Source organism: Mycteria americana, chromosome 11, assembly GCF_035582795.1.
Source record: "Mycteria americana isolate JAX WOST 10 ecotype Jacksonville Zoo and Gardens chromosome 11, USCA_MyAme_1.0, whole genome shotgun sequence".
In the NCBI taxonomy this organism is placed as follows: Eukaryota; Metazoa; Chordata; class Aves; order Ciconiiformes; family Ciconiidae; genus Mycteria; species Mycteria americana.
The window spans coordinates 21,731,971-21,753,124 of NC_134375.1; the positions used below are offsets into that span (position 1 = coordinate 21,731,971).

General features: G+C 40.7%; 1 protein-coding gene across 1 annotated transcript in view; it reads right to left on the reverse strand.

Annotated features, from left to right (window-relative positions):
• LOC142415581 (netrin-4-like) overlaps positions 1-21,154 on the reverse strand; it is a 57,001-nt gene that overhangs the window by 21,353 nt on the left and 14,494 nt on the right. The window contains exon 3 of the mRNA XM_075514100.1: positions 14,164-14,427. Within this exon, the coding sequence (XP_075370215.1) occupies positions 14,164-14,427 (264 nt within the window). The remainder of the gene's footprint in view (positions 1-14,163; positions 14,428-21,154) is intronic.

Here is a 21,154-nt window from a genome sequence, read left to right on the forward strand (position 1 = left end):
TCGCCCCTCTATGGCCAGCTGGCAGATTTGCTGCTGCACGGAGCGGTTGGCTGCCTCCTCACGGAAGACTGAGCACAGACTTCAGGGTATGCATTTCTGTCAGAGCTCAGCACCAGTAAACCTCAGGAGGATACAGCATGTAGCACATTATGTGATGCCTCTCCAGACCTTTGTACAAGTCACCCACCTATGTTCAAAGCGCTAGATAGGATGACAAATTACAGAGACAAAGAAAAATACTAATAAGCAACAGTGTTGGGCTTCTCCCTATTTGGGTTTGGCTCTTTGGGCTTGTAAGTTCCCCCCTATGGATGCAGGGACTGCTTTTCAGAAGCCATAGAACAGAGAAGAGGACCAGGAATGAGAAAAGATAAAATGAGCCTGACCCTGAACCATAGATTTTAATGTCCCCAAACTTCAGACTCTGTCTGAACTTTACAGCTCATTTCAAAATGGATCAGAACCAAAACCTTGGATCCAGTCACTTCTTAGGAAAATGCTAGTGTATATCAATGCAAAATTTGTAAGTTGGCCCATTGGGTTTTTTAGAGATATATATACACAAACTCTGCATTCACTATGTAAAAAAATTACATGAAAGAAATGCTGAGATTGTACAGTTGGGAAATGGCAGAATTAAACCACACAATCTTGTTTTAGCCTTGAATGACATGATCAAATATTCATTATTCCACAGGACCCTGTGCTTACAGTGCACAGCACAGATGGTGTGAACACTCATGAACAATTATTCAGAAAGTAAACAGGAAAATTCAGTGAGAAAGGAAGAGTCTGGTTGTTCTTTGAAGGTAAGTAGATGTGTTAGTTTGCTCATCGCCCACTGGTTTGTTGCAAACTGTAGTTTGTGGAGGCTATCTAGGAATGGCATGTTGTGAGTAGGACAGAGGCATAAAGGAAGCTTCCTGCCTGTGATCCCTGCTATTGAACAGTTTACCAAATATATGTAGAAGGATGACTGGTTTAGACAAAAGGGTTGAAAAGCCAAGCAGCCAGCAGAGGCACTGAGCAGGCAGAAGTAAACAGTGGAGCTGGCATGGAACTTTTTTAGGAAGTGTTAGGTCTGAGGAGCAACCTTTTTTGTATAGGTTAGAGAACAAGGAAAAGAGAATTGAGGGCTATTGGGGCAAAGGTAAAGGATAATGGAAGAGAAAGCAAGTCTGCCACGTGTTATCTGTGGATGGGTATCTCATGGAAGATTTTTTCCATGGAGAGTAATGTCACAGACAGCATTCATAGATGAAAACAGCTAAGGAGGGGAGTGCAACATGAGGGGACACTGTAGTACAGAAAGGAGATGGACACAAGAAGAGGGCAGAGACACAGCTCAAGTAGAACACAGAGAAGAACAGTGATTCATGGATGTAACTGGCCATTGCAGAGACTGGGTAATGCAGGAGAAACTGAGCTGTGGAAGAGACATGTTGCACTTGAGCATGAGGTGAAAAAAGGGGAGGTGAGGTGGCTATAACAAGACACAAACAATTTGTTCTGCTAGAGAGGAAGAGATCAGAGAGGCAGCCAGAGACCAAAGTCCAGGAAGGAATAAGAATGAAATACAGGAAGCTGTCAGATAAAATAGGAAATGGGATATCTGCTTAGGGAAGGGAGAATATGAGAGTCACACAACACCAACATGAGGAGAGCAGGCATGTCCCTGACTTGTTATTCCCTGCTGAAGTCAGTCCACATCTCACAGAAGTGGGTTCAAAAAACTAGAAGATTGTGCTCTCTACCAGATGCAAGATCTCAGGATGCACTGATCTCACTGGAACACAAAGATGATCACACCAAGGTAGAGAAAAATAGTCAGGGAAGTACAGATTCAGGGGAACTACACAGATATTTTTCTATGCCCTAGAAAGCAGGGTAGAGTTGCAAGGAGGTAGTAATGATTAAGGAGATGATTGTCAGGGAACAGCAAGAACCAGTTGCTGTCTAAGGGTTGTAGAGCTATAAGCTGAGGGTTACCACAGCACAGGCTGTGCCCTCACTGAGGGGGCACCATCCTGAGCACAGCAGGGAGCTGGTACCACAGTCCATTGACAGCCCCAGACACAGCAAGGGGATGGACCAGGGGCAATCCAGGAGCAGCAAGAGACAGGCCCAGAAACAAGCCCACAGCAAGGGTTCAGGTCCATCCAGGAAGCAGAATGAGAGACAAGCTACAACACATGTGAGGGGTCCCATGAGGAGGGAAGCTACCTACAGCATTGGCCCAAGGTCCATCCAGGAGGCAGGGCAAGAGGCAGGGATGCAGACAGACACATCTACAGCATAGCTGAAACAGGGACTAACAGCCCAGGGCTGAGCTTAAATGGAGCCACCAGGCCAATGGACAGAGAGAGTGGGTAGGAGTCCCAGGTGGGGCTGGTCAGAGCCGTTAAAGTCCTTTGGATGCCTTCAGGACCCTGATAATAGTTCTTTGATTGCCAGTGGATTAATGTCATTGGAAGCTTCAGGATATCCGACTACTAGAGGCATCTGAGGAAAAAAATACTTCAGCTTTCTAGATCTGTAGCTGGCAATCCAGGTTGAGGAAGCTTGAAAGCAATGTGTGAGGAATAGAGACTTACATGAGATTCGTGCCATCAATTAGGAAACCTAGCCAGTTTTCAGCTAAAGCCCAATTAGTTTATGACAGGGATTTATATGAATACATATAAATGTATTGGTACAGCAGGAGAAAGATTGAGATCCAGGAGATTTCTGTCTCGCATCTCTCATATTTCACTTTATCCTCAATGTTCAATATGTGACACTGCATCACTCGACATATACTGATCCTTAGATGCAAAAGTATTTAGGCCTGTATGGGCTCTTCCACATTGCTCATTGCTGCAATAATTGAGTATTTCAGAAATATTAAGGAATTTATTTTTATGACACCTCCCTTCATCTGCTTCTCCTCGTTACTGTCATAACTCTAGTTGTCTCCAAGGATCATTCCCATTCATTGGAGCGTCATTGTATTGAGAGTTCAGTTGCTCTGACAAATTATTTTGAATGTGGTGCCTTCCAAAGTTATTGTGGGGAATGGATCAGAGAAATAGATGCACTGGCAGGCAGGCAGACTGTGTGATCATAAAACAGTTTATGATCACATAAACTCCCCATTTCATAAAACCAGTCTGAAGTACTATGTGCATAACCTGTAATAGTTTGTATTCTTGCAGTCCTGCTTTCCAAGTGCATTCAGCTAGGGTTACCCATGTCACTAATGCATGCTATGAGCTTTGAGAGATGAAAACTGTTGCTTTAGTACTGATATTCTGGCTGCATCAAGCTTCCAGTTTTCTAATCAGCTTTTGCAAAGGCTAGAAGTTATAGACTGACATACTTGCAGTTAGAGGATATTATTAGTCCAAGAAAGGAACAAAAATGCTATGCTGTACTCTCAATCACCGTCATATTATATTTAGTGACTGCTTGAAAGCAAGCTCTGCTTTGGTGTCTTGGTATAGCAGCTATATTCTCAGGCTGTGGTTTCATGATGTAAAGTATTTGGGGGCAATCTCGATTTGAGACATTTCTGCTTTCCTTACTACTTCTTTCCATGCTATCACCTCCTGCATCATGCCCTGAGTCATGTGTAAATTGGGCTGTGAAACTAAACCATGTTAAAAAAAAGTTCAAACTGCTTTTTTTTTCCTTGGCACTAGTATTTTTAATCTGGATTAATTCCCTCATCTGCCTCACAGTACAGTCGTGCTGTTACAAGTCTGGTATTGCTGCCAAAGGCTTTGATTTGTACATCTACCACCTGAGCAGCTTCGAATCAGAACATAGAGGAGGTTATAGTTTTATGGATTTTAATGCCAGGATGATCAGTTCCAATCATTTAGCTTGACCTGCTATACAAAGCCATGAATTTCATCCAGTAGTTCTTCCATGGGGCTCAGTAATTTCTGGTTGATTTGTAGCAAATAGTGTAGAACCATCTCCTGCTTTTATACAATGGTTCCAAGAAATTACATGATACTTACTCACCTTTGACTGAACAAAGTTGCTTCACCTGAATTCTGACCTGAAGCTGAGAGAGGGAGTGGACATTTTCCATCTGTTTGTCCCACAATTTTTTTATTTTTTAAACTCTGTTCAGCTTTGTATAATACCTGAAGCCTCTTGCTTTCTCTCTGCCTATTTAATTTCTTTTACGTTTTGTCCTTTCATAAATGTTGTGGCTGTTGCTCTTTCTCCTGGGCTATTCTCAGTCTATTTTGGGGCTTTTTTCCTAATGAATGAAGGTTAAATTTGGAAGCCTTCCAGAACAGAGCAACTGTTGCTGATTCGGAGAAAATGTTTGTCTTTGGGCTCTGTATTCACTTTGTAATGTCGCCAGAGAAATTTTGGATACAGCAGTTTGCAATGACATCAGAGGCTAGTCCCTTACCTGCTTTCAGTAAAATGACTCTTTCTGGGTCATTTTGAGTGGTTAAATACAAAACAGTGTCTGCTATTCTGCTTTGTTTCTCTTACAGTTCAAATGGGTTCTGTTTTCTCTCCAAATGAAGACATGTATCTGTGCAGATTTATAACAAATCTGTCGATATCAGGTCCTAAGGAGAGCACATAGGAATTTAAGAGGCCAAATTAAAAATTTCCTTCAACTTTTTCAAATTTGCAAAGACCTAAAAGAATGGGTGGCTTGGGAGTAAGTCCCGGATTACTGTACCTGCTATAGGTAGACTGACAGTTCAAATTCCTGCTCTAATCAGGAATGAAAAAAGCCATTATTTTCCTATGTCGCTTGCTGGTTTCTGGGAAAAGGTCTAGTAAGTGCATGTATCTAAAAACTAGTACGCATATGGGTGTTTTCTGAGGGAACTGAATTTCTGGCTCATACTTGGTCACTTTGGTAAATTAAGTCTGAGGGAACTTGGCAGGGATAAGTAGAGCTGGGACACTGTGGCAAGGCCACCTGAGCCCGTGCAGGTTTTGGTCTCCACAGCAGTGAGTGAATGAGCTGCCACTGGTTCCAAATTCACTGAATAGTGAATTTGAAACACTGAATTTTAGGTTTACTGTTGGACTCGATGGTCTTAAAGGTCTTTTCCAACCTATACGATTCTGTGATTCTGTGAATAGGTAATGGTGAAGAAATATCAGTGATAGCGTTTAGTTGAATATTCAGACTGGCATCACTAAGATCTTTTTGAACAGTAACAAAAGAACAGGATAAATAGACCGGAAGAGGCACAAAAGTCATGCTTCAAGTGAGGGAATATAACTCAGCCTGTGACAGTTTCAAGACACAACACCATCCTCTGCCTGAATTCACCTCCATCAGTCTTTACACACACGCCTGATTGTGCCTTAGCCCACATTTCACTCTGCTTTCTTGTTGTTTTCTTTCTGAATGCTAGCTTGATTTTTATTCATTTTGGGGCTAAGCTGTCCTCTTATTTTTACCTACAGTGCCGACAACTCCATTATCAATCTGTAACAAACTGCATACAAGTAACAGCTGTCACGCTGAAATGCAGCCCCTGAGTTACCGCAGGTCACCAGCTCTCGGTGAGTTTCTTAAGAATGGAGGAAGCAGAAAGGGGAGCGAGGCTCAGTATTTTAATAGGTGAATGCCTGAATCACAGCATAATGAGTAAATACCACCATTCAAATCTCCTGAAAGTGAATGGCACAAGTGAGTTTGGTCTTGTTCAAGGCTTTGTGCCTGGTGCCACTGAACAGTCTGGCCTGAATGGCAACCTTTGCTGTAGATAGACCCAGAATTAGTTTTCAGGGGAGGATAACATGGGAGAAGCTCTAGATTCTGATATATCGACAAGGATTTGTGGATTTACAGGTCCGGCATAATGGGTTAGAACACTGTGGACAGTTCAGAGAAGTTTGGCCATGACCTGTTCATGCAACAGGCAAAATAATTCTGTCATTTACTTTGTAATAAGTCTGGCTAACTCCAGCAACTGTCTTGACTTGGCTGAGTTTCTACTGGTTAATCCACAGCGGCTCTAGGGGCGTGTGATTGAAAATCCATTCCCAAAGTGGACCTGTGAGCTCTTCTCTGACTTTTTACCTCTGTATTGAGTGAATTTGGCAGCATGCATAGCTCCCATTCAAGTGAAATTATGTTGAGTAATAGAATAGATTAAGCCAAGAGAAAAGTAGTTTTCTGCAACTTCTCTGCAGATGGCTGCAGCTTGGAGAGTGGGGGAAGCACAGGGCTGAAAAAGGCACAGGACCAGCCAAAGTTATAAGGAATCTGGGAAGGGAGAAAAAAGGGCAAGAAAGTCCATGATTCAGCAGAAAACTTGTGCACAACAAGGAAAGGATTCTAAACACCTAAACGGTGCAAAGCTAATCCCCAGGACCCTTCCGGCACAGTGAGTGAACCAAGGCAAGGAAATATATGTAGGATTTTATAACTTTTGCACTGAGTAATACGGAACTTGTTTATAATCCTGTGCAAAATTTCTCCATATTATGTGTGCACCTGCTGCCAAAGCATTAAAATGCAAACTCCATGCACCCACAAGGTACAACTCTAGAAAGATTTGCTTAAATTACTGGGAGATTTATTGGGGATGAGTGAACTGGCTGAAAGGCCTTGAAAAGCCTTGGTGAAAGACTGAAAACTTTTGTTCTAGTAACATGTAGGTGAGCTGAGGACAGAAATAACATAGCAGTCTATTCAGGCCCAAGGGAGCTTAAAAACACAAGGACTTAATGTATGAGGCCAAACACAGCAGCTCCTGTGATTGTCACATCACAGCAACTTCCTAGTGTTGGCGCCTGTGTCAAATTCAACTTAGAGAGACAGAACAGTATATATTACATGGAGATATATATGAAAGAGCCTCAGAAATATGCTGTACTATGGGACATCAGAGAGGTATTTGTAGCAAGTGGTGGCTGATAGCTGTGAGATGAAGCAATTATTTCTCTCTCTTAGACACACACACACACAGACTCTTGCAGCTTTAATGTGAAAAGCAATCCTTAAAAGACCTATAAGGCATATTTTACCAGCCCTAAACTATATTTACAAGTGTTTCCAATCAAATGTTTCTACTAGGAGGGTTATTATGGTTCTTTCACAGAGATGAAAGTAGCAGAGAACATCACTTAGGTGATTAAAACAACAAAACTCACTTAATGACAGCAATTATGACATAAAATTATGTCATAATTATTAATGGCATATTAATTGTGATGACAATTAATGACAGTAATTAAGCAATAAAATTAAAATACATTTAAATAGCTCACCCATAGCCATTGCTTTTAAGAAAAGCTGTGTTTAAAGGCTAATAATGTCAGATAGGAAATAGTTTGCTACCCCATCCCACAAAATAAGAGATGGTTTCCTACAAGTAAGATGACTGTCTGCATGGGTGGATCTACACTGAGCCCTGATTCAGGAAAGCATTTAGGCATGTGTTTAAACGCCATTCCTGAATAGGCATGTTTTTCTGATTTGGACTTCAGTAGTAGTAAAAGACATTTCCACAACAATAATAAAATGTAGGGAAAAACTCATTGACTTTATAATTACAGAATTCCTGCTGACTGAACCACTATATGGATGATACCGTCAAAATTGTGGTTATTCTCTAAACCATAGATACTCAAAACATCATATTGATGGTATGAATGCCAGATGCTCTGGCTGCAAACTACAGGTTCTCAGTAGAGCTCATGGGGAACCTGCATGGGTATCAAGTGAAACACCCTGATTATAATTAGAAGACGTTAGAAGCACAGCCCACACACGCTATGCACAACAAGCAAATTAAAGATGCAGTATGCCATGGTATGTTGTCAGGGTACACCAAAGTAGCCAAATTAGCCATCTTTCATAAGATGAAATAGCACTCATGGACTAATTTGATTTCAGAGCTCAGCAGAAGGCAGGATATGTCCCCTCTAAAAGTGAGCGTGTTGGCCAGTGCAGGTGGATGAGGCTGCACAGGAGCACAAAAGTTCTCCTGCTCTTGCCTGCACTTCAGTGGGCAGTGCTAAGTGGAAAGGCAGGGGGTGGGCAGAACCTTCTACTAAACCACCTAGGAATGGTCCTGGGACCATTTCAGACCTAACATTACCTGAACCTTACCTGAATGTTAATTCAGAACCGGGTGAACTACTGCTTACATGTGTCCCTGCTATTCCAGCTGAAATGGCTGTAATGCAAAGTAGTGCTGATTCTGTTGGGAGGGGAGGACAATCTTGTTAAAGTTTGAGTCTAGTGTCAAAGATCCAGCAAAACCAGAAACGTTCACAAAAACTACAGAGAGGAACTCAGATTACACAGCCTAAATCTGTACTGAACAGGACTCTGAAACCTTTAAGATCTTTTCATCAGGACTACTACTGCAGGTTTTGTGCAATTCTAGGAGATACCTGATGTAGCATCTGAGTCAAAACTATAAGAAACCTAATCAGAACGAATACATTTTTTGAAAGGAAACACCCCAGACACCAACCCAGAGGCGTGCTAGAATTTGGAGGATACAATATATTTAAAATAAAGGGGGAGTATGTGCCATATTTTCGCTTGGATCCAAATTTTTAACAACTCAGAAGGACAGGGGTGTTGATTTTTGGGTTGGCCAAGAACCAGCTCCTGGCAGTAATGGAGGCATTACTTTAATGTGCCAGTCTTCTTCACAGTTACTCTGAAACAGCAAGAGAAGCATGGGATGTACAGGAAAACTCTTTTTTAGATTTATTTAGGTACTCTTCAGTTAAGGTTTCTGGTGGCTTTTGTAAGAATGTGATAAAATAGGAGCTTCTGGATGTGACCTACAAGAAAAGTCTGAATATCCTTTTCCGACTTTTATCTAAGTAATTGTTTGAGAACTTAACTGTCATTTAGAGTCACAGTTTTGAAGCACATCTTGCCCTAGGAAACTAGGAACTAAAACTATCTAGTAAAATTAAAGAGAACCTTTCCATGATGCTCCCCTGTCAGCTTCTTCATCATCTCTGAACACAAATATCTGAAACTTTCTCACTCACCTGCATGTTCCCACAAGGATTCCTGTGAAATGCTTTGGTCCACTGTGGGTAGCAAAGGTGTCAGCAACACCACTTTCTTTTAATGTAGTTCATGTAATTCATGAGTACTTTTTGCTCCGTAACTTATTTGATCTTCTTGTATGTTTTCAGATCATTATGGGCAGAGCTTGAAGTCCATATTCAGTTTTAATTTTTGGAAAAAAATCAGCACAGGGATCTGTTTCTAGAATTTATTCCGACATGGTCTAGAAGCTCTTGTAATCCTTTTTTTTTTTTTTTTTAACATTCCTGATGCTACTCACATCGTTGATGTACACAGGGTAACTTTTTCTTAAACAAAACCTACTCTTTGAGTTGCCAACTACATCAGAGAGCACCTCCTGCATCTCTGAGTGCTGGACATCATACAGACTGGCACAGCTTGGATCAGATAATGTGAAAACTTAGCTGGGGATTATCAGTAGAACTGCACAAGATATTTGAAGAGGAGGTAATATTTGCAAGGGATATGGCAGCCAAGTCACCTAGAAAACTGCTGTAGAAAAACAAGTTTTACCTTATGTAACCTCCCTTATGCCAAACAAGGAATCTTACTTAGGATCAGATCCTGCTCCCTTTGAAGTAAGTGGAAAACTTTCCATTTGCTTCATTGTGGAGGATCAGACCCACAGGGAGTCTAGTTTGTCTCTGTAAACAGGATAAAGAAGCAAAAGAAACATCTGAGGCAACTTGTAAGAATTTCCTGGCAGTGTAGGTACCAATAATTAACAAGTGAAAAAAACCTAATGCTTTATACAAAAACATTTTAATCCACATTTGCTTTCCTCTGTCCATACTTACTTCTCATGGACTAGAAAGACAATTGTGAAATGTCTGGTAAACAGAAGGACTTTGGTCTAGATTCTGTGTTCTGTCCATGTGCGCTTTCTGCTTTGTAAACTTTGTTCTGGAAGCACCCCTGGTCTCAGCTAAAATGTGTCATCAAAGCAGATCCTAAACCTGACAGCTCTTACTAACTTTGTTGGAGCTTAATAAAGAAGTAATTTACTGTAGAGCAACACATAACTTTGTACATCCTGCAACAGCAATACCTGGGACAGGATTACATTCCATCGCATCCAGTGGTAGAAGACGACTAGATGTATTCAGGTGGCCAGGTCCTGGCAGTTGTTTCCCTTACAGCGGCACATTAATGTCCTCCATTTAAAAGAAAATGCTTCTCTGTAGTTTCTGTGGCAAATTGCAATCTCAATAATTTCCCTCACTGACAAAGGAGCTACTTGTAAGAGTTTGAATAATACAGGCTGTGAAATTCAGAAAGGAGAATTTTGTTCTTAGCTATCATAAGAAGCTATTTAAGTTGGGTATGACATCTCTGTGTCTCTTTTTTTTGGGCTGAGGAAAGGAAATAGAAAACAAGAAAACATCACTGTCAATAGCAACAAACCCCAAATTCAAGATATGTTTGTCCAGAAGTTTCTTGCCTATTGTTTACAGCTCCCATCTTCATTTCTTAAAGTTTTTCTCCTGTCTGACATGATATTCTCAGTAGTTAATAAGGGAAGTGTGATCTAGATAAATTGTGTTGAGGTGGGTGCATGGCTTGTTAAAAAAAAAAGCCACATTGAAAGAGTAATTATTACTGGTTTGCTGCCAAAATAAGAAGTCAAAGGACATTTCCATTGGATCCTATGAAGCTCTACTTTGAACCTTGCTGTACTTAGTATTTTCACAAATTACTTATGACCAGAGAGAATATGCATGAAACTATCTAGGATTTCAGGCTATGAGGAATGATGTACCATTTGGAGGTCAGTTTTACAGTTTGAAGTTTTCTTGTATGCATTTGTTTCTACGACACCGTGGCGTCTGTGACATTTTACTTCTCATAGAGCTGCATTTCTTATTGGCAGCCTCAGTGGAGAAGCCAGAAACTGAATGGGTTGTCATGACTGAACTGACAGAGCCACAGATAAATTGATCATTGACAGATCATCTAGTAGTCATAGATCATCTAGTCCCTCCAAAATGGTGTTGAAAAGTGTTGGTTCAAAAGCGTCAAGAAATTTGCTTTAGTTTTCTCCATTATTTAGCCTCCATATAGTATCAGTCTAGCAGTGTTAGAAGTGTTACAAATGGAACAGAATACTTTCAAGAAGAGCAGACTTACAAGTTAGCACAATTATGTCTCTTCCAAGACCTAAGTGCAGAATGATCTCAGTTTTTGGGCCTATCCCATGGCAAGCAATTACAGTTGTTTTCTACATGGACTTGCTTTTGTTTTTGTTAACTACAGAAAATAAATACATTGTAGGAGGACTCTGAACTCTTAAGAGACTGAAACTCCTATTACTTAAGCCTTTCTGTGGAGGTCTGTATTCTTCCAGCATTTTATTTAATTACTTGACAGCAGCCCAGGAAACATGAAGCTGCTCTGCCTTCATGCTGTGATATCACCCACACTAGCCATATTAAAAACTGTGTGTCTTGAGACTTGCTCTGCCCATGTGTTCATTAAATATTAGATGCGGCCAGTGGAATGAATCAGATTATTTCTGGACATGCAGTGTTTGTTTCTAACTTCTCTTTCCCCCGTCGTATTTTAGTCACCATGTGACTGAAAGTAGAGCACCTTCCCTGTCTCTGCCAAGAAATTGCAAGATGACAAAGATTTTTCTTGCAATGTGGTTTGGCTGATATGAAATGTATCATTGGTGTTCACCACTCAACAACAAAGGCCTTTTCCTTCTGTATGTAGGCAAGGAGATTACCATATTGCAAAATTATACACTTATATAAACTCCCTCATGCTAGCTATGTAAACCAAATCCCGAGATCTGTTTCTATGTGAACTCTCCCTTCACCACTACAGTATCATCAGTGGGAAGTATTAAATAAAATGTAAAAGGATCCAGGAATCTTGCTCTTCCAGGAGTGGATTTTCATTGTGTATTTGAGAAAGAGCTGGGGTGTAATGACTGAAGCGCAGAAAAGAGGAGCAAAATAGGATGATCATCTTTACTCCAGACTTGTGTGACCTGGGAGTAGAATTTTAAATTTTGACCATCTAAGGTTTCACACTTCCTCTGGTTAGTACACAAAACCCAAAAACTAAGGAAGGATACGGTAAGAACCTTCCAATCATATCTGCAGAATGAGGACCAACTGCTCTCCATGATCATTAGGGGAGAGGGGACAAGAAGGAATCACCTTAATTTGCAGCATAAATTATTTAAGCAGGCACTAAAGAAGAGCTTTCAAAATGTCAAAATGGGAACAACTACTGAGGGCTTCTCTTGAATCTCCTTCATCAGAGATTTTCAAAAGCTAATTCAACAAGCATTCACTAGTGAACGGCTTAGGTATGCTTGATCATACCTTTATGCGAGGACTCAGACCAGCTCACTTATGGTCTTTTCCAGGCCTCATCTAGGATCCTAGAGGTAGTTAAAGCTCTGGAAGGCTTTTCTTGCTTTTCTCACTGCTGCATTTGAATCTCTGCTTAGGCAAAGACTTGTTAATATCTGTGCCTGTGCGAATGATGTGATGCATCCACCCTCTTGTCTCCTGGGACATGAGTCACTCATGAAGTGCATTTCATCAAAACTATTTCACCTTCTGCCCCATGAAGTCATTGATGGCACGAAAAGATTCTATTCCCTTGTGACTAGTGGGAAAAAAAACCCCAGTCATAGTTTACAATAGTTATGCCAGTAATATACACAATATTGTGTTTTCCTTTTCTGATGGGCAGAGTGTTTGTTCTTCTACCAGCTGTATTCATTTAGCATGTTATTCATCTATTTGGTTTCACTATGTGTATATTTAACAGTTTGCAATAGGGAGGATGCACTCTTTAAACAGCTTTTCTCCACACAGTTATGTATTAAGTGAGTCTATATTTATAATTAACAGAATCTGATAATAGCACCTAGTGCTAGAATATTGTAGCTGAATGGTAGATTTATACCACAGATGGAATTGATTCAGAAATGATTTTGCAAATATTGTGAAACTCATACAGTCCTAATTATTTTACAATATCTACCTCTGAACCTAGAAAAGTTGAAAGGAAGACAATGAATACACATTCCAGAAGAAAATAAACAAAAATGTCAAGTGTACTATATATCTAAAGGGACAGAAGTTAGCTGAGGATGTATTTCTTGAGTATATTATGTCAGAGTGCACCAGGGACTAAAGTTCTAAGGGTTATTTTGGTTTTCAAAACCCATTACAGAGACAGACAGCCTTCTGGAACCCATGGAACCATTGAGTAGTTTAAAGTGGCTTGAATTCTGTCTGTGATGTATGTGTTTAGATATACCTGGATATTTGGTTAGCATCATTTCCCTGTGACTGTTATTACAGTTCTTCTATATAATACTTGCAGCTAAATAAAAAAGGAGACAGCAGTCATTCCCCCTGAATCACAACTTCTGAGTATGCAGGCAAACACAGCTCACATCTTCTGCACATCCAGGGTCAAACACAGATAAAAGACTGAACAAGGACGGGCTAGTCATAGTACTATAGAATAATACAGGAATCCTACAAGGTTTGGCTTTTTAAAAGAATATTCTAACTTATATTAAGCTGAATGGGTAAAAGAGGGGAGCAGTGGAAATTATTTTCACATCCTGAGCACTGCTGCCTATGTAGTGACAGCAACAAAAACACAGGAGGCTGAAAACCTAAAAGTAAAGGCTGAAACCCCACGTATGACAGAACTGCTCATGTCTCACAAACTCAGAAAATCTGAGATTCGAGATCTGATGCTGAAATTCTGGTCAGGGCAGTCTTTGCATCAAAGAGATTAGTTCAGTTCTGTGCAGGCATATAGGTAGGAGATTTCATTCACTATATTTGGGGTTGGATCTCTGTTCCAATTACAAACCCCCATCACAATTTATAGGTATTTTGAGGTCCAGTTTTTAGAAGGACCCATCTCTAGCAATGCAATTAATACCCATGGAACTGCAGCAAGGGTTTTAGGAAATCTTTTCCCAGAGTGGTTTAGGTTTCACTAATGTGGATTGACAGTGCTGCCCTTTTTTAGGTAGGCTTAGGGAGGCTTGGACAGGGTCATACACAAAATGTACAGTTAGGCTGAGAAAGCACAAGCAGGTAACAAGTCTAGTAAGTTAGTAAGTGTCTACAACTCACCACGTTCTCCATGGCTCCTGTCCTGTTGGCAAGCTCGCATTCCTCTGCATGCCCATTGCAAAAGCAGCTTCCCCGGATGATCAGATCATAAATAGCATAGTGGGCAAATCTCTGAGGTTTCTCTACCAATCCCGAACCATGGCATGGACATTCCTGTCTTTTTAGCAAAAGGAGGCGGAGGTTGGTGAGTTTCAGGAGATCTTGAGCCTCAGGGCTATAGGGGTCTTCGATCTTGTTAGCCGGACTTAAGGCACGATAAATCACCTGAAAGACAGAAGATACACATCCAAGAACAGATATAGGACTCTGCATATACAGCAAACATCCCACGGCGATGTTCAGGAAAAAGTAATAATTCCTATTTAGAAGACTCTGTATAAGCAGTTGTGGGGCTGTGGCTGATCCCAGAACATCACAGCTGAGTTACCACCAGCTGGCCAAGCCACAGCAAGTGACTGTGTACCTGCTGCCATCCCGTCTGAGATGCGAGGTAGGAAAAGCCTTACTTTAAACATCTCTCCCTGGGGTTACTGAGCCCAGTCACTTCTTGCAGTTCAGCCAATATGTGGTAACTTGTTAAACGCTGGTTACTTCCTTGTGTTTCTGAGCCAAGTGACAACAGTGTCACTCACAGAAATCCAAGGTTTATTGGTATAAATGCAGTATTAATGCCATCCAGATTTCTCAAAGAATTTTAGGAACATGGCTTTAGCATGAGTTCTAGAGTCAGGTAAACTTAAGGCACTAAGGGGATCTGTGAAAGAAGTGGAAACTGTGATCAGACTTGTGGCTTGGTCACTTGAACTACGTGCTAGAAAACACAGCTTGGCTTAGGGTGAGTAAGCAGTAAGAGAACCCTGTCTTCAAACAAAGCCAGCTGGTTTATGCATTAGGAGAAGAGAAGTAGCTACACTGCAGTGAGCTCGCAGGAGCGAAGGTGCTTTGTGCCTGCTGGCTGTCTGCGGGTTGTTACTCTTTCGCCACAGCTTTTCTGCTTTTTGATAGCTCTCCAGAGCAGCCACAGTTTGGTTTTAGGTATCACAGTTCTAATTTGGAGTTTCACAGTGACTAAAGGAATGTGTATTTTAGCTCACGCACCGCTCTACCCTTCTGTATCTCTCGGGTTGTGTTTGTTTCTGTTGCTTCTGGGGAGAGGTTGACAACGGAGGGCTGCACCACAGTCCATGCTAGTGAACTAGAGAGCTGCTTGCATTCGTTCCCAGGCTTAGATGTCCTCTATGGATATGCTAACTCCAATTTGAGAGCTATTTTCTCCTCTGGTTGAGTTTTTCCATCATAGCAGAGGGACTTGCCCTCGGGGTTCTTTGGCCCTGCTTTGTAAGTGGTGACAGTGTCTGTCTGCTAACTCTGTTAGTGGAGTGAAAGCTTTGTTTCCATAGGGATTCCCTCTTTCTCTTTCTCTGTGTTTTTCTTTTTCTTTCTTTCTAGTGAACCAACCAATTTAAATACTTACAGCATGTAAAATACTTTTGCTTCTTTTTGCTTGCAGGAGCCAGAAAAGAGCTTGTGGTACATGCCTGGAAGATAATTCTGTTGCATGTTGATGGCACATGGGGAGATAAACCCCCTTAAACTAACAGAATCGGCTGCCAGGCTTCGCACGGAGCTACACCTGGCAGTACCACAGCAAAGGCAGTTGTACATTTCCCACCTGTCCGCAACATCTTCTGTTTGGTTAGCTCTGTTCTTTTTTTCTTTTAATTCCCTTCTCTTACACTGTCAGCTACTTACAAAGCTGCAAACTGCCCTGTTTGGTGAGATCAGAGATGCCCGTATTTCCTTGTTTGACAGAGCTATGGGCAGATTGCCCAGGCTGGGCAATGCAGGTGCCTACATTCCCCTGACCAATGAAGCCATGACAAAATAGCCCAGGCCTTTCTACCCCAATGTCTACATTCCCCCGGTCAATGGGACCATAAGCAAATGGCCCATTCTGTTCTGTCCAGGTGCCCAGCATTCCCCTTATTGATGGATTCACAAGACAAAGACCAAATCTCCTCTGCCCAGTTCCCCTAATCCAGGATGGTCTGATCTTTTTAGTGGAAACCAGTTTTATGAACCCTCTCTCCTTCTTCCGTGTCCCCTGTGGACCACACAGAGGTGGAGTGGTTTCTCAGAATCCAGAGCACCTGGTCATGTACAGACACACACATCTTCCTCCCACATGGTCAATTAATCTAAGACCAAGGCAGTGAACTGGATGGAATTGTTCTGCAGAGCCTGCGAAGCTCAGAGATCTCAAAGCAGGGTTAAAAAGTAACTACTGGGATATTAATGGTTAAAAGTCCTTGTGAAACTCTTTTAAATTGGCATAAAACAGAGGAACTAAGGGTAAAGCAGTCTGTTCAGTTACTGGTTTTTATAAGCTCTGTTCTCACACTTAGCTTTCTTGTCTATGGCTTCTCTAATATATATGCTTAGTAAAAATGGTATCTCCTTTTAGGATGACTCTCCAGAGGCTACCTAACAGATCACTGGCTTGAGAACATAAATGCTAGAGGTACTTTGCTCCAGGACAAGACATCTGAGAAAAGGTAATCAATATGTCATTACCTTCTGCAAGGTCTGCACTGGTCCTGCCAGTGACCTCCTTATACAAGGCTGGGCAAGAGGCTTAATGTCTCTGTGACCCAGAGATCCCAGCTGTGAACAGCTATGGATCTCCTCAGAGGAGACAGAGAGGAAGGGTGAATGAGGTGAAGAACAAGAGTTTTTACTGGGCCTCTCTGAAAGAAATGACTAGATAATGCCCAAAGTGTTTCTTTTTACTCTGTGTCTCTGGCATTACACTTCTGCTTGATGACAATAGTCTTGCATTGTGCTATGTTAACTGTGAAGGAAATCTTGTGTATCATATTGCACTACTAGAAACCTATTTTGTATACGGTATGATAAGTTTAAAGAGGCGGATTCATGTTTTGGGATCTCCAGTCAATTATCCATCCTCCCCATGTCTTAATTGGCATCCAGATAGCACTGAGTTCTTTAGGCAAAAGAACAGCTGTTGGGTGCTCTTCTCTCAGCATAGGGCCATTTGCCTTCACAAAGCTGTATTGTTTTTTGTTTCTTTGCTTGACAGCTCGGAAAAAGGTTGGGTTCCCTGTGGGTTTATTGTTTTGCAAATATTTTCATTTCTGGCCTTGCATCTCTTGAGGGGAGTTGCTTTGGCATTTTCCATATCCCCTTAGAACTCTGAACATTATTTGTGAGTAGAGATGTTAATAGCTTGGATGTCCCATAGGGATTGTGGCATCCTTTTAAGAAAAAACAGTATTCCATTCCAGTTAAGGTACAAGAGTTTGCTTGTATGATTAATTGATGACACATTTCTGACTGGAATATGCTCCGTGGTGAGACTGGATTTGTTTGTCCTTACCTCTCCCAAGGAAAGGCTTGTTAAGTGTTAAAGATCTGATTTCAGTGACATAACACTAGAGAAGTCTTTTGGGAGTGGCATTTATATGTTCTTCTTGGATTCAACAACCACTAAGGAATTAACCTTCCTTAACTTTGTAAAAATCAAAGATATTGAGGAGTTACTTAAACAAAGATATTTTGTATCAGCAGAGACAAAGCAGATATGTTGTGCCAATATAAGTAGGTTTAGGTGAGCTGCATTTTGCACAGAGGTAGCACAGTTTTATTTCATATTTAAATCAGTTTAGCAGCATTATTTCATACATGCATAAAACAGGAAAAAGGGAATTTTCCTCTCTCTTCTGTTCTGGAGGACACATTCTCCTTGAAATATTGGTGGTTAAAACCCTTGAGCACAAGGAAGAGTATAACGTAATCACCATCTCTTGGCTCATTTTTAATATTTGATTGGATGTTTCTTCTCACATTAAAGTGCCAGTCATTAGATCTTCCTTAACATATGTGTTGCCGTACTGTCAAGAGCAATATGTTACAATCCATAAGTTATACTTATTAGTCTACTATGTATATTGATTCAAATAATTGTAGAGTGGGATGAATTTTTAAAACAGATCTGGTATCTCACCTTACATGTCCTGAATTATTTTTCCATAAATGCATAATGTACCTAAAAAAACACCCAAACCACTAAAATTTTTCCATACTAAAAAATACATTATTATATTTTAAATTAATGTATTTGGGTTTATGGTTCCCTAAGAAAAAATTAATCCTAAATTAGTAGACAGATTGATGGTGGTTGTATATGGGTTGATAATTTTATATGGTACAGGGAAGAATTTTATTTCTGTAAAAAAGGAAGAGATGTCACTGTGACCAAAATACAGAGTTTATGGTCTGGGGAATGGTTGCATAGGGTATGCAACTATTTGTTCAAAGCCCCAGCACAATTGTTCGATATAATGTTCAGCAAGTAACTTATGCTATTCTGGATTGCCAGTGAATTCAGTGGGAGTAGGAGAGGTCTGTTGTATGTCCTGCTTACTTTTTTAAAAAATAGGATACAGGTATTCAAGTACTTCATGGAATGGGAGGAAGATGAATAGAATCATATCTGTAAAATTCTCTGAGAATCCCTAGAGATGGATGTTCAATACATGCAATTTTAATAATAACAGATAAAAGATAAGAGTGTGGCCGTCTCGACCATTTCTGCATAAATGTTTTAAAGATTAGATTAGAAATGGATCTAAGTATTAGTGAACTCGTAGGGTCATGAGCTGTGGGAGGAAACACTCCATCTTTTCACTGTGTTATTTGTTCCTTTTTTTTAGTTCACAAGGTTTGTGTTTCTGTAGCCTATGAATTCTATTCATTCTATACAGGTAGACGTTTTACTTCTGCCTTTTGCAGAAAGGCAGAAATATCATTCATTTTTCATTTCCCAGAGATACTGTGCAAATTTGCAGTTGTCCATTATATTCATGTAAAAGACCTGAAGAGAGTGTAATGAAAAAAGAAGTGTGTTCTTATAATTAAGGTGCAAGCTCTGGAAAGAGCTTCCCATGATGTTCACTGTAAAGCTATTTCTCATCTGATTAAATCTCTATCTGGTATCAAGCTCTATGGTAGCTCTGTTCTTTTTTTGCTGTAACAGACTGCCCTGAAATCTCCCAGTCGTTTCTCTAAACATCAGTGTGCAGCTTTCATAAAAGTAGCATATGCACAGCTGCAGAAGAAAAACTGATGGTGATTAAGTCTGCTAAGGGACACCCTAGGAATCTTTCCGCTTCCATTGAATTGGGTGGAAGCTGAGGGTATTCAGCACCTCTGTAGTCTCAACCCTTTGTGGAAATACATCCTAGATCCTGAGTTTCCCTTATAATCAGGAGCTGACACTGGAGCTAAATGCTGAGTAGGACATTCATGCTTATCTGCATATCTGCTATCAAGCGCATATTTGTCATTCTCATTTTCAAAAGTCAATCAGCTGCACCTCAAAAAGATGGTCACTACCCTGTCCTCTCCTGACCTTTCTAAGAGCAAGGAAATTTGGAGAATGCTGTAAGTGTGTAAAGCTAAAAAAGGTAGCCCCTGTTAGAGGATTGGTTTTGCTGTACACAAGTTGGCACAGCTTCAGAGGGGGTGATGTTTTATCGCCAATCAAGAGATCATCTTCATTCCGGAGACAGTGTCTCAGATTTTTGATTTCTTGCCACATGTTTTGCTTCTCCATTCTTGATGCAGATAATTCTGTTTTTTTAACCTGATCTTCCAGCCAGTATTAGTCAGAAAAGATGTGGACACAACAAAGGTTCCCCCTTGCAAGCTCATAGCCTAAGGTCAAGGAATATGAGTCATAGATGGAGGGCAGTGCCAATGCCTGGCCTTCTACAAAAGAAGATCCTTGTGCAGGACAAGAATTTGATATTACAAATCAACCTTAAGCTATGTTGATCATGTTGCACACAATCAGGTTAATGAGATCAGAAATGTCTGTGTGCTTATACTAGGCCCATCAGAAGGAAGCTGCAATAAAAACTCTCATCAGTCCTAAATCCTCTTCATTAAGAGATTTTCATGTGAGTTGATTTTGTTCTTAAAGGAATAGTAAACAATTGTCTCAGAATTTTTCCTGCCCAGTGGCAAATATCCTCTGATTTATTTGATGGAGCCCCTTGACTAAAATTAATTCTTCCATCTTATGGTACAATAGCCTTTACTAAGATGTCTTTTTCCTGTTTTGAATACTGTTCGGAGCACAAAGTCTAGCTATTCTCTTAGCTATTAGAAGGCCCATTCTGATGATTCATGGAATAGTGTTTTTTAGCCAAGATCCACTGCTTTTCTGTCCTTCCGGAGAATAAAACTTAGAAGCCAGTATACAATATGATAGTTTGTTAAATAAATAATTGTGCATTTGATTTCTTAGATTTCTCTGATCTGGGTAAACTCAGCTACTACCAAGACAGTGGCATCTTGAATTCATTCTCTGTTTTCCAAAACAGAAAGGGTCAATGTCCCTTCAATTTGCATTTGCTTTGAGGTTATTCCAGTAATCCATTCAGTGGGGCATTAATATTAATATTTAGGCATTGCTGCCAGTATGATGATGGGGAAGGACTGCACAAATGAAGTTAGAGGCAGACAAATCTGAAGAGCCATGCAGACTTTTCCTCTTCCTCAAACAACATGTATTCTGTAGGTTCAGGTTATCCGCAGGTGTAAATCTCTACATCTGTGTAGAAAGGCAAGGTTTGTAGGGAGAAGCAGTATCTTCCGTCAAGCCAGGTAATGTGGTTGGAGTACAAAATCCAGACTATTGGGCACAAAAACCCTTCAGCTTGCAGTCTGTATACAGAGAATGGACAAAATTCCTTCCGTTCCTTCCTTACATGGGGATGTGAAAACATTTCCATGCTCCCGCAGAGTACAGTGTCCTTTTTCATTATGAGGAATGATACTTGCTCTGAAATGGCAAAGGGCAGCACGAGGAGTTCCGTGATGCAGACAGCCCGACTGGGAACTGGGTTGACAACGAGGAGACTCATTTCACTCTCTCTGCTGAATTGTCAGGGAAAGTGAAAACAAC